General features: G+C 35.3%; 1 protein-coding gene across 4 annotated transcripts in view; it reads right to left on the minus strand.

The window, feature by feature from the left end:
• Positions 1–1,681: 1,681 nt before the first annotated feature.
• Positions 1,682–13,404, minus strand: part of THOC2 (THO complex 2) — a 74,839-nt gene continuing 63,116 nt past the window's right edge. For all 4 annotated transcript variants that reach the window (XM_025209909.1, XM_014522200.2, XM_025209908.1 and 1 more), the window contains 7 exons: positions 12,665–12,700; positions 8,265–8,402; positions 7,577–7,646; positions 7,321–7,478; positions 6,233–6,309; positions 6,081–6,128; positions 1,682–2,539 (listed from right to left, as the gene is read on the minus strand). In XM_025209909.1, coding sequence (XP_025065694.1) covers positions 6,101–6,128; positions 6,233–6,309; positions 7,321–7,478; positions 7,577–7,646; positions 8,265–8,402; positions 12,665–12,700 — 507 coding nt within the window. In that variant the 3' untranslated portion in view covers positions 1,682–2,539; positions 6,081–6,100. The remainder of the gene's footprint in view (positions 2,540–6,080; positions 6,129–6,232; positions 6,310–7,320; positions 7,479–7,576; positions 7,647–8,264; positions 8,403–12,664; positions 12,701–13,404) is intronic.

Below are 13,404 nucleotides of genomic sequence, written 5' to 3' on the forward strand. Positions count from 1 at the left end.
ATTTAGTATAAGTATAGACCTTAAGAGATTAAAGAATATTTCTGATTCAATTCCATGGTAATTTGCAGCATTTAGTAAGAGCCTGATTCAAATCCCAGTGAAGTCAACAGAAGCAAATGTGCTTTGGATTAGGCTCTAAACAAAGCTTCAGGGTGCACACTAAGGAGCATTAAAAGAGCCATCCTGTTCACTCAGCATCCATCAGCCCATGCTCTAAATAAGGCATTATAGCATGCACAAGAGGGCAAAATTAGAATTGTGCCTGTAAATTTAACTTATTTCCTGCTTTGAATCATTCCTTGACAACTTCTGTTCTTGTAGCGCAGTTGTTTTTAAAATGGAGTTTTCTGTCCATACATCTTTTGACTAACAAATCATGTAATCATCCAGTTTAGATCTGGATTTGGAACACTTGACAGATGTGATCAAGTACTTATGTAATCATTAGTTAATAATATTATTTTTAAACTATCGTTTTATAATTGTACCTGCAATAGAGACACTAAGAAAGTTATCCAGTCATCAGTCAAATTGTTTTCAAGCCCTCCTTTCACATTAACAGTTATTTCCAAGTCAGCCATAGCTAAACTGCAGTATTTGCATGTTTCTAGTAAACATTTACAACATTTTGTTAAATTAGCAAGAAATACTACTATATGATTACGCCTTTTTTTTTTTTTAAAGCAATTGAATTATTTTTGGCTTTGAGAGGTAACGTTCCTCTGGAAATGTTACTTGCATTAAAAAAACAACAACCCACCATTAAGCTATCTTTCCTGCAAGATATTAGAAGGAATGTGATATGGTGGCATCTCTAATGAATAAGACCCTTAATACCAAGTTTTAAAAAAAATGCGGAATTAAAGGCAGAAGGCCAACAGATTACTGCTATTCACATAATGAGATCTAGCTCATGTTAAATTACAAGAATCAATTCAGTCACTGCACTTATCTAATGAACAAGACCCTTAATACCAACTTTTAAAAAAATGCGGAATTAAAGGCAGAAGGCCAACAGATTACTGCTATTCACATAATGAGATCTAGCTCATGTTAAATTACAAGAATCAATTCAGTCACTGCACTTACTGGATTCATTCCCTGATGTATACAGAACAGCCAATCCTGAACATTTTTATTTATGTTTGTGGCTCATTTCAGTAATACTCAGCCAAGTAAAGACCACTCCCTTGAGTAACAATTTTCTTTAACACATTCTTCTGATACAAAAAGAAATTCTTATCCTCTTCTTTACAGGGCAGAAAAATACTGAAGATGGATAAGGAAGGCTGAATTTGAAAGAGGATATTTAGATTAGGTTACTTTTCATAATTCACGGTTAAGGTCAATTAGTAGATCTATTTGATTACAGATGTCACCGAAACAGTCTAATTAATAACTACAGGCCGGTCTTGTCTATTGCTGTAGATCAGGTCTGAAATCACGAGCATCAGACCTGATCTACAGCAATGGACAAGGCTGGTCTGTAGTGGAGAGGGACATATGTGATTTGTGTGTCTTTTCCAGCTGTTGTGACCTGATCTGAATAGCAGATAAACTGAAAACGTATCTAGTCATAACAGAAGAATTTTAAGGGAGGAAATAAGTCTACACACCAAGCTTCATTAGTACTACCCTTAGCCAATAAAGTGACAGCACACACACAATGATTTACGACCCATTGAGAAAACTATTGTTTATTTAGAAAAAAGGTTACACTGGTAGAATTCAGCAGATAAAAAAAATTCTTTTTTTTTCTTTTTAAAATGTCATTGTGAAACTTTTCAGACTAAAGATCAGCGATACAAAGCTCCTGTAGCTGTAGAATTGAAACCTAATTTATTTCAGTTTTGAAGAGAGTATTTTCCAATTCATCTAAAAACATCATGACAAACAAAAGGTGTGGCAAGGGACAATGGAGCGCAGGTTGTTTCTTTTTTTTTTTTTTTTTCTCTTTCCTTTTTTTTTTTTTTTAAACAGGTCAACGTTGTACACATAATATACAAATAATTCCTACGCGTTGCATGAAAACAGTGCTCCCACTTGGTTTTAGTCACTGATATTAAAAACAGGCCAAGTAATAAATAAAAACTGAGTTTGAGTTTAAATGAGGTAAATTCAAAAAAGGTTCAATAACTGTTTATTTGTGATTTTCAAACATCTAAAAGAATGCAATTCAGATTGAAAGAATTACTAAATTCAGGCAGTATTCAGACAACCTAAAGTGGAACTCTGTACACATGAAACCTCATTTGCACTATGGCAACTGTTTGTTTGCAGCACATTGTGCTAAAATATGGAATAGGTAACACTTTCAGCCAGGTACTGAAAATAAATGTGTAAGAAACTAAGCAACAAGTTAAAATACAGTAATGTACAACTCAACAATTAAATCTTCAGCATGGGGGAAATAAAGCAGAGAACTGAATAATTTAAGGAGATGCAGATGGGTCCTCTTCATTCACAAATTTCTGTGCAATCTATATTCTGGAAAATACATTTCTGGTCACAGCTGAATATCTTCCAATTTCAACCTCACCTACAATAAATACAAACCAATGAATTTAGATGCCATTTCTAAAGAGCTAGGGGTTTCAGAACTTACTAGAATTTATTTCATTCACGAGCCAAAGACTGAGGAAAAATGGGAAACAGTTTAATCGGCTACTCTGATTTATTGACAATTATAGCAGTTTACTACTGTGTAATGAGAACTACACTAACGGAACTAAACACAATCAGGCATTGGGTTGTAATAAAAACTCTTGCTTAACTTGGATAAAAATACAAGGAACGAACAAATAGTGACTTGTCAAATTCGAAAGCTGTTGTAAAAGTGCACTGTTTCAAACAGATTAATATCCCTAAATGAGACACGAGCAATAAAACGCAGTGAATCAAGTCTCATACACATTGGGAAGAATGTAGTAGAAGCAGTTAAGCATTCAGCAGAAATATAATTAGCCCCCACAATTCTGTGTGGCTGTAAAAGTACTTTTGCATATTCAGCCATGCAAATTAAAGACAGTAAGGTGAATACGTTTTGCCAGATGTACCATTAATTTACCCCTGCAAAAATGTGATGTGCAACTGGCATTTACATAAAAATGTTTGTTTCTTAAACCATGACACAAACTATATTTTACAGGCAAATTGGAATGCATTTCAGCTGTTAATATAAAGTGAATCTCTGTGTCATATTCAGCTTACTACAACTATCCCAGGCAGATTGCGATCTGCTAAGGCACCCTTCCTCCCAAAAACTCTTAAAAGCAAATTGTTATGCTTAGCCTCATTCCAAGGAGGTCAAACATGGCCTCAGGTGAACCAAGAGGGAAAATAAATGCAATAAAATAAGGGCTCTTCAAAAAGGGTAAAAATGAGGGTCCCATCAACTCTTAAATGTTCAAATCTAGGGACGCTTCTTTGCATAGATGAGATATCTTTTATTAGACAAACATTCCTTGGAGATCTCAGAACAGCAGAGAGACTCCCTATGCCTGAAGGGTGCTTGTGCCCAAAAGCTTGCAAAGAACTTTTTGCCCCAACTACTCAGCTGGTCTAATGAAAGATATCACCTCTACCCAAAGAAGCTTGCCTGCCTATGTCCTTAGACCAACATGACTACAACCAAAAATCCTGCAAATCTAGGGACTGCTCACAATACCTCCATTTATTTCTCAGATGGTATAACAAAAAAAGCAACAGTCCCAAAACAGCTTGAACTGTAATTTCTAGGCAACTTCTCCTTTCTCCCAGGCCCCACTAACTGGTACAGTGCAGCAGCATATTCTTTGCTACCAAAAAAACCCTTAAGATATCTACTCTTGGCTTAGCACCTGGGTGGAAGATATTTTCTGAAGACACTGCTGAGTGATAAAATGACTTCAGAAGTGATAGCCCCTTTTCTCATTTGTGGAAGGCAGAAGAGAAAGCAGCTATCCTGTGTCATTCTATCACAGACTTTAGGACCAAAAAAAAAAAAAAAAGGCTGCCATCCCTCCCTTAGCGATAGTTTTTTTGGTTTTTGGTTTTAAAGGGTGGTTTGTTCCAAGCCAGCAGAAGACAATGTTTTATTCTCTAGTAGTATCGTAAAAACACCTCCTCCTAACAAGGGCCTTATGCTTAGTCTTCAGCCTCTCAAAAGTAGTCACCAGTGTAGAGTACACTCCAATGACAATATTTTCCCACCCTTTCATATCTAGTCTCTCCATTTTAATATCACCTCAGCTCTGAATTTCCTGGGCTTCCAGTAAAACATCTCAGATGTTCTTATAATTAAATTTAGGGTTAAGAAACGGTTTACTGACTTCCTGTGAAAAGGTGTCAAGACCAGCCTGACAAGGTTCTTTGGGTAAATCTGAATCTGATATCTTTTATTTGACCAACTCAAATAGTTGGAGAAATACTTCTAAGCAAGCTTTTGGGTTGAAACACCCTTTGTCAGGCTGAGGAAGTCTCTGCAGTTGGTGTGTGCTCTTCCTGGATGGAAGGAATAGAAAAGAAGCCAGAGGCTGATCCACATGCAAGAAAGGCAGTCGGCGAAGATGAAAATTGAGGAATCAGTGGGTGAGACAGCTTGGAGGCTGGGGGGATAAATATAGCTGCTAAATAAGCGGAGAGGTACCTGGGAAGTCAGATGTTAAGCAAGTTATAAGGTGTCACAAATCCAACGTCTACATTTAGTCCATAATTTTTTGTATCCAACTATTTTTTCAACTATTTGAGCTGGTCTAATAAAAGATATCAGATTTATCCAAAGAACCTTGTCTGCCTATGTTCTTAGACCAACACAGCAAAAACCAGCACCTCGCTTGTATGGTTTGGCCTGCATAGAAAGCTAGGGAAATAATTTCAGTGGCATGCAAGGGGTGAGGTATCTTGTTTTGCAGATACCTCAAAAACTCTAAAAACATTTAACTGAACAAAAAAAAAAAAAAAGTGTCTGCTTCAACCAAATTCTTCCTTATGTTCACTTTCTGCAAATGCATAGACTTCAAATTAATCTACAGACACAGGAACAATTCATCAAGTAAGTCTGAATGGAGAACAAATGGGAGATAATTACAAACTGCTCATGGACCATTTGTAAAAAGAGAAAGGCTACATTCTTTGAATAAATTTGCTACAGATTAATCAGTCAGTGCTAATATTTACCAACCACAAATACACATTCTACAGAATTAAACCCGCCCACTACAAAGAGGGTGGACGTGACAGGTAACATCTTTGGCTAGTTAGATGGATTAACTGGTTTCCAATCCAAGAGACCACCCCCTTCTTCGCTCCCTACAAAATAATTTAGACAAATGGTGGGTTGAGGCTCCTGAAATACCTTGAAGCAGCAGAATTCAAGTCTGATTTTTAGCCTTCAGCTCTGAATTCCAGAACTAGGCCTGATTTTAACAGCTTTTGTTGGGTTAAATAAAAAATGTATTAAAATGGTGTGCATATGGAAGAGGACTCTAGGAAGACTAATTTGCTTTTCTTGGAACTCAGCTTATATTTCAACTCAAACCTAAAGTCAAGTTGAAATTTAGGCAACAAAAATATATTCTGAAGTTGTTTTTCATTTTTACAGCTGTACAACAACTATACATAAATTGTTCCCTTAATGTCCTATCTTTGAAGGGACCAAAGACTATATAAAAATATAGCATGAAACTTACCAGTGCTTGCAAATAATTTTGTATCCTTTATGCTGCTAACTAATAAGAGATCGTCCACAGCAAGTGGGTTACCAGCCTCCCAAGGCTGCTTATATTATAGTAGTCTGTCTTCACCTTGCCTTAGGACCCTAATCTCTAGATTTCCATTTGCTGCAATCCCACCCAGCAATACTTCTCGCTTGCCCCAGCACTTCCGTTACAGTGAGACTTGTGAAAAACCTTGAAAACAGCTTAGGGAACAGCTGTCTCCTTCATTTTTCTGTGCTGAGGGAGTTCTCTTTTGGTTGCCACTAAGGTTTCTATACCTTTGTGAAACCATTCTTGTCCTTCTGCCAAATAATAAGAGAGCAGAGCAATAGGGATAATCCAGAGTTTAACAGATGCAATCAATTTTGTGAAAATAATTCTTACCTTGATTGGAACTGTCTTCATTATCTGTGCTTGTCTGAAGATTTATGAGTGGATTAGGAATTAAGGAAAAATGCTTTTTTAATCCCTTAAAAATAAGAAATAATGTTACTTTCTTTTTCTAATATTGGTATTTCAGATAATAAAAAGGATATTGTTTCTTTTCTTCTTTCCCTCCCGTGCTGTCCCGCTTTTCTTTTTTTTCTGTTTTTTCTTTATCATGTCTGGACTCCTGTAAAAAATACATTGACGGGAAACAGTTTAAAAACTATGCTCCATCATTACTGGCAAATAATTATTCTGACTGCACAAAAAAAATTAATGATAAACTATGCTAGCTACAATCATTGTAGCTGGTTAATAAATTCTGGATTCTAAAAATGATCATTTAAATGAGATGCTATTAAATACTGGAAGGCAATGTAGTATGCACATCCTTATTTCAAAAAGCATAGCTGATCACTTATCCTGAATACCTTAACTTCTCCTTGCATACTCTAATATTCACTGTGTCCTTGTAAGTGCAGCTTCCAATTAGCAATTTAACACTATGATATACTATAAACAATGATCTTCAAATATCTGGTACATACAGGGGCTATTATTTGCTGCTATTATGTGAAAGTTGCAACCCTTGAAAATTATCATTTTGGGGAGACAGCTGTACCAGTATTTAAAGAGATGCTCATGTGGCTTTATAGACATAGTTATATAGAGATCTGTACTTGCGCTATGGGTCAAATCAGCTTGTTTTACATTTAAATGAGAAAAAGTTAATCCCAAACTATATAACATGCACATTTCATGGGCCAGCTAAAAGCAAACTTGTCCTACACATTTCTTAGTCAACTATGGTAACTTCAGCAGAAGATATACTTAAGCAAGGTCCCTTTTTCCACAGAAAGTCTTTATCCTTTACTTATTTTTTTACAGTGTACAAACATATACTACAGTGTTTCAAAGCTTAAAAATAACTTCTCAGTATCTTCTGACGCACATCACCTCTACTATTGCTGCTGCCATGAAGAGTTGCCCTCAGGAGTCATTCTGTCAGAGGTGCCTTGTGAATGTGGTGCTGTTGTGGCTAGCTGGCCAAAAATTCCACTTGAGCCCCTGTCATTCACAATGTGTGTCTCTAATCCAGGCCATAAACATACTGTGACAACCAAAAGTTATTTTTAAACTCCAAATGAACTAGCACAAAATGTTTCAACAAAAATGTCTACGGTTTAATTCCTTTTACCTTTTTGCTACCAGAGGAACTTTTTTCCATCTTTTCAGCTTTGATCGAATCACCTTTTTCTTTCCCTGAAGATTTTGATTTGTTCTTTTCCTTTTCCTTTTCATTTGAACGAGGTGAGTCAGAGGGACTTTCACTTTTACTATGTTTGGAAGAACCAGCTTTGAAAAACCACAAACAAGCAAATATTAATTCATAACAAACTAGGAACAGAAAAATGAAATAAAGGACAGAAAAGTGAAATAAAAAAAAACCGTACTTGTTCCATTTTCCTCTTTGCGCCTTTTGGTTGAATCTTGCTGCACCTCCCGATCACTATTTGAATGATCCTAAAGCCAAACATAATTACAGAACGTTACGACATTAACATGCAGATTTCTTTTAAAAAATCTGTTTTGTTATACATTATACATGCTACATTTTAAAAATGCTTAAAGACAATTGAATTAGTGAAGGTTGTTTAAAGTTTCTGGGATTAATCATCTTGAAATAGAATAATAAAGTACAGTTTAGAATCTGATAATATCAAACACTGACCCCTCAAGCTAGGAATAGAGCAAATGAAGAATAAACGTGGTAGAGGGTCAGTCACTTCTGCTTCTGTAGACAGAATTACCCATTACTAACGTTATAGTTTAGAGCATGTCTACACTGTCAGAAGGAACTCAGTAACAGGCATGGCGTGCTTTACATCCCAAAATGGATACAATGCATCTTCCCTTAGACTGCCATTGGGCATGCACCAATAAACACACCAGAAGGGTATGAATTCACTGGCATGTGACCAGTACCGCAACTGCAGGCTACAACATGAGGAAAGCAGTCATGCTGTCCCTCACTGACAAATCTTTCTGGCAGTCCTTGAATGTACAGATACAGTCCCAACATCAGAAGTTATTCATGGATGTACCAACTTTCTAAGCTAGCTCATAAAAAAGGTCACAAACCCTTTTCCGATCTTTCCTGTCCTTTTCATCTTTCTTCTCTCTCTCTCTGGATCTTTCCCTTGACTTGTCCAAATCTTTCTTGTCCACTTCTCTCTCCTTACTCTTGGACAATGTTGGAGTAGTGTGGTTAATGTAGTGCTGTTAAATTAAGGCAATATTACTGAAAATTAATGGGTCTTGCCACATGTGCACATGAAAAAAAATCTATTATTTACTGTACCTAACTTAAAGAATAGAAGATAAACATTACTACTTCACAGGTAACGAATATGAAAAAGACCTTAGTTATCCATTTGTTGAGGTATTATGGTATATTTTTTCCAAAGCTGATTAAAAGTATCAATTTAAAAACTGGCAATTTTTCAATTTCCATCATGGAGAAGAATCAGCACTGGTTTGAGCAGAAGATACAATGTTGTTATACTAAAAACAAACATTCTTCTTTTTTTTTTTTTTTTTTTTTTTTAATGAAAAAAAATGCAGCAAAGTATCAGTTTCTTAAGGTATATGAATTGCTTTTAAACAGTATTCTGAAACTACAAAGTGTTCGTTAACTCTTTGGAAGATGCCATAACAGATGAATGAGTTCTCCAGCTACACTACTGTAAAAAGAAGCATGAGCATGGTGGCATCTCACCCAGGCCCCAAATGCTAAAACTACAGAAGTGGAGAGAAGAATCCTTGCCAGCTTGTTCTGCAAGGCTGGCACACTAGAATGACAGTGCCTTAAAAGAGAAGTACATCTCAGTCACTCTTAATGGAAACATTTTAGCTCAACAGGTCTGTTTTTAATATACTGACCATTTTGGGACAGGGAAAGAAAAAGCAAAAACAAGCATTGTGGAATTATTTTTTTGAATTGTTAATGTCATATCCTTACATTAAGCATAATGTGGGATAGTCTTTAAAAGCAACAATTTTCATATTAAAAGTCACTGTAGGCATGATTTAGGTCTATTACTAAAATCGTTTTTTTCTAAGGTTTACAGATAAGCTGTTCTAGTTGTATAAAAACCTCTGAGCGATTAAAATGCATTCCTAACATTTTACGCACAAAATACGCATTCATGCATTTTGATACGCATACGTATGTGAAAACCAGTAGCTAATATTTGTGCAGTCCTATTTCTACAGATCATCAATGCATATGAATTCAGATGGAACTATTTGATTAAAAGTGTTTTTAGAGAGTTTTCTCCTACAGTTAATCCCTTGCTGAAAATGAGGATGTTCCTAACAACATTTAGAGGACATGAGCACAATTTAGGGTACAATTAAAACTGGTTTATTAATAAAATTGAAAGATATTAACAATAATTGTAAATTATTGTTTACAATAATTGTGCATTGTAAACAAGCCATGCTAAATAGTTTGTTCTATATCAAAACAGGATATATACTGGTCTGGTCACTCTTGTACTAAGAATCTTTTACTGTGGGTATTTTAATTTGCTTTTTTTTTATGGGACTCTGATTCGCTCACTCTCCTACCTCAATTACTGTACCTTCAACCTGCCTTTTTATTGACTCTTTTTCATTTACTCTCTCTGTTAGTGTCCTCACCTCTGTTTTTCTTCTGCCCTCCTCAATTTATTCCCTAGGCAAACCTATTCATGCATATCATGTCTGCTATGACCCTTGTATCCATTAGATTCTAAATACATTTTCTTAAGCTAGCCCCACACTTGGTAAATCCCAATGTTTCCTTAAAATGAAAGTGCCAGGCAACAACTGTTCCTTCCTCCTGAACCCTCTCCCACACACTGCCTCTACCATGCCCACTACCCTCAGGGACCCTACTGTCACCCGCTTCTCACAATTTCCAGGACTTTGTGTTGCAATTTCCATCGATTGATTGTGTTGCTCTTTTCCTCACTGTCATTGCTAAAAATCACACGGCAACTGCCACTAGACACAGAAGTATTAAGTGTTTTAGTTTGACATACTAAATCACAGAAGTTTTCTTCATTATTAGAACTTTTATGATGTTATAATAAAGTATTTGAACTTGCTTCTAACTCAATGTTTAGATTTCGTACTATTGTTGCAAGAGGATAAGCAATGGGCCTTTATGAATTAATCAGATTCAGTATCAATGTCTTAAACCTCTACAGAGGTTTCAGCATGGGTTATTTTTATAGAGGTTTCAGCACTGGCTGATTATTTTTCCCCTGACATCCAAGAAGTGCAGACTGCTCACAGCACAACAAGATGCTGGAGCACCTACTCCACAGCAGGAAACATGGAGTCTGCTCTAGGTAAACTTCTAGGTTTTCTATACCAGAGTACACCTACATGCCCAATGGCCTCATATTTAATCATCAGCTAGAATTCCTCTTAAATTATTCATTCTGGTTGAAAAAATATCGAAGAGGGAAGTTATTGAAAGAAGTGCTGACTATTTAATGCAACACTTATAAAATCATCAAAAGAAGTTCAGCACTCAATTCCTGTTAACTTTCAATGGGACTTACGTATTACATTTCTTAGGAGCTACCGAAAATCCCATCCTTTATTTTTACACTTGGGGAACAGGACGGCTCGAGTTGCCTTACTTCATAAACAGGGTCCGGGACAGTTCATTTTAATCAGAGCAGGAAGGAACAACCGGAAGAGAGGTGGCTAAGTAGGGCTGGGAGGAAAAGTACTTTGTGAAAAGTAAAACTGGAAAAAAATGTAACTTGCAAACCAATCTATATGAACAGTCAGCAGCTAACACTGAAATGGAACTGTTCACTTTGAATTGGTAGAATATTCTGCATACATTTAACTTATTTCTCTTAATTACATATAAATAAATGTGTCATTATAGAAATAATTAGATAATGCTAACTTAAATTTAAGAAAATAATTTGATAACAGCTAATATGCTGGTGCGGGGGGAAAAGGGAAGTTGACCCCATACACCCCAACTGTCCCAGATTTGAAAAAAAGACAAAATGTCATTGATTTCTGAAGCTGGATGGGTATGTTTTTAAAAGACATTAAAACAAGATTTCAAAAAAAATTCTTAGGTTTGTTACACAGAATTATGTTGTCAACAATAAAAAAATTTGGGGCCCCAAAAAACTTGAACTTCTTCCTTCTTATCCAAAATACACCTAGATAACATACAACAGTATCTAATACTGAAAACAAACAAATACACTAGCAGTTGACTGCTGCAGAATTATTGATACGGTTTTAAAATATTGTAAACACAAACTTAACCTAAAGCTTACTTAAACAAACTGCACTTAGATGGCATAATCGTTGATGAGGCATAACTTACAGAAGAGTGAGCAACAAATTCTGTATTTTCAACTAGTCTGCTTGTTTATAATTAATAAATTCATAATACCAGATAAACTATAAACTAACTGGGAAACATCCACAAATTCTAAAATTATGATCAACACTTCTGCTAACTAACATATCTCTGTTACTTAACGCGAGTTTGCCAAAACAATCTCCATAATGCCTCGGTCAGTTTTAGTTTCAATTCGCTTTTATACCCATGCTCAATTAAATATATGTCCCAAGAGGCTATAAGAAATTACTTTAGCATATTTGTAACTACGAAATTGCTATGATATTCATTACTATTGTAGCTGAGCAAATGAGATAATTGTCCTGCCTTTAAAAAAGAAGACCATAAGGTGTTAGGGTCTTTCTCCAAAAAATATCAAAATGTAGCTAATGTCAAAGAACATAACCTGTTTTAACTACAATTCTTTGGTTGTTTTTGTTTTGTTTTGTTTTTTTAATCTGAAAGGCATTTAAATAAAAAACAAACATGAAAGTAGGACAACCCAGTTGGTAGTTACTGTGTTTGGAAATATGGTAAATGACAGCACTCATGGAGATGCATGAAGGCAAAAAGCACACTTATTCTACGTGCCTGGCCAAGTATATTTATTAATGACATCCTGTTACTATTATAAACTATATTTAGGTGAATATATTTGTGGGCTCAGAGAAAAAGAAAAGAGAAAATATGCAACTGTTTTTAAAAAAGGAAAGGAACTAGCAATTTGACTCTGGCAATAAGAATAATGCAACTGCCTTGCTGTTTCTTTCATACAAAGCAAAACTACTGGAACAATTAAGATCTCCAAAATAAACACATCTGAGGATCATTAAGAGATGGTTAATTAAGGATCTGTCACAAAAGTCCATGCTGATCGCGCTGTACCAAGCACATTTCATTCTGGTGTTCAGAAACTAAATGCACAAACAATAAGCCCATATATACAAGTCTTGAATGAAAAAAATCTACTGCTAAGTTAGCATGTACAGTACTGGAGTTCTTTTAATTGTTTACTTGGTCATGTATGGATAAATAAATCATGCACCCAAGATTAAAGTCCCTCCACAACAAACATAGAACGAAACTTTGGGGGCGACTAAAAGGTTCAAACCTTTGCTGAAGAGTCCTTGAGTTCGCTGAGGTTGTCCTGTAGAAAATGAACGGAGATGACACGTAAGCTGGTATAGTTTTCAGAAACCAGAGGAACTCTGGGAAGCATGGCCGTACCCTCGAAACAAAAAACAGCTACTCCTTCTGGAATAAATCTGATGTTAATACTTTATACTGAACAGGGCTAAAAACTAACAGCAAAATTCACATCTCATTTCTACACTGGCCTATATCAATAATAAGACTGGTCTATATCAATAATGAAAAGTACAAAATTAAATTTGTTTATATTCAATTCTTCATAAAATATTAGAAACCCACATTCCCCACAAAGATTTTTAAAAAATCTTTGAAAAAATTAAAAATTAAATTCTCAACCTAATAGAATCATGGGTGAAACAAGTACTTCAAAATATTACATCTGTCTTCTCCACTTATGGTTAAAAGTGGTAGAAGTGACCCTCGAATGATATTAAAGTTGTAATTTGTAAAGTAACAGATAGAGTAAGAACTATTCAAAATTACAGTTAAGTTTTTATCACTATCACTTAATTTCTCAAAACTGATTTTACGCACTTTTTTACTTTCGGTTTTCCAAAATTAATCTAAGTCTTAAAGCAACTCTTCTACAGAAAATAATTTTTTTTCATGGAAACAAAACAAAGCAAAAAAAAAAAAAAAAAAAATTGTGTTTTTAAGCTGGTAAAATGGTGAAGTTTAAACATCCCACATAATCCATCA

The sequence above is a fragment of the Alligator sinensis genome, unplaced genomic scaffold, assembly GCF_000455745.1.
Source record: "Alligator sinensis unplaced genomic scaffold, ASM45574v1 scaffold157_1, whole genome shotgun sequence".
NCBI classification, from domain to species: domain Eukaryota; kingdom Metazoa; phylum Chordata; order Crocodylia; family Alligatoridae; genus Alligator; species Alligator sinensis.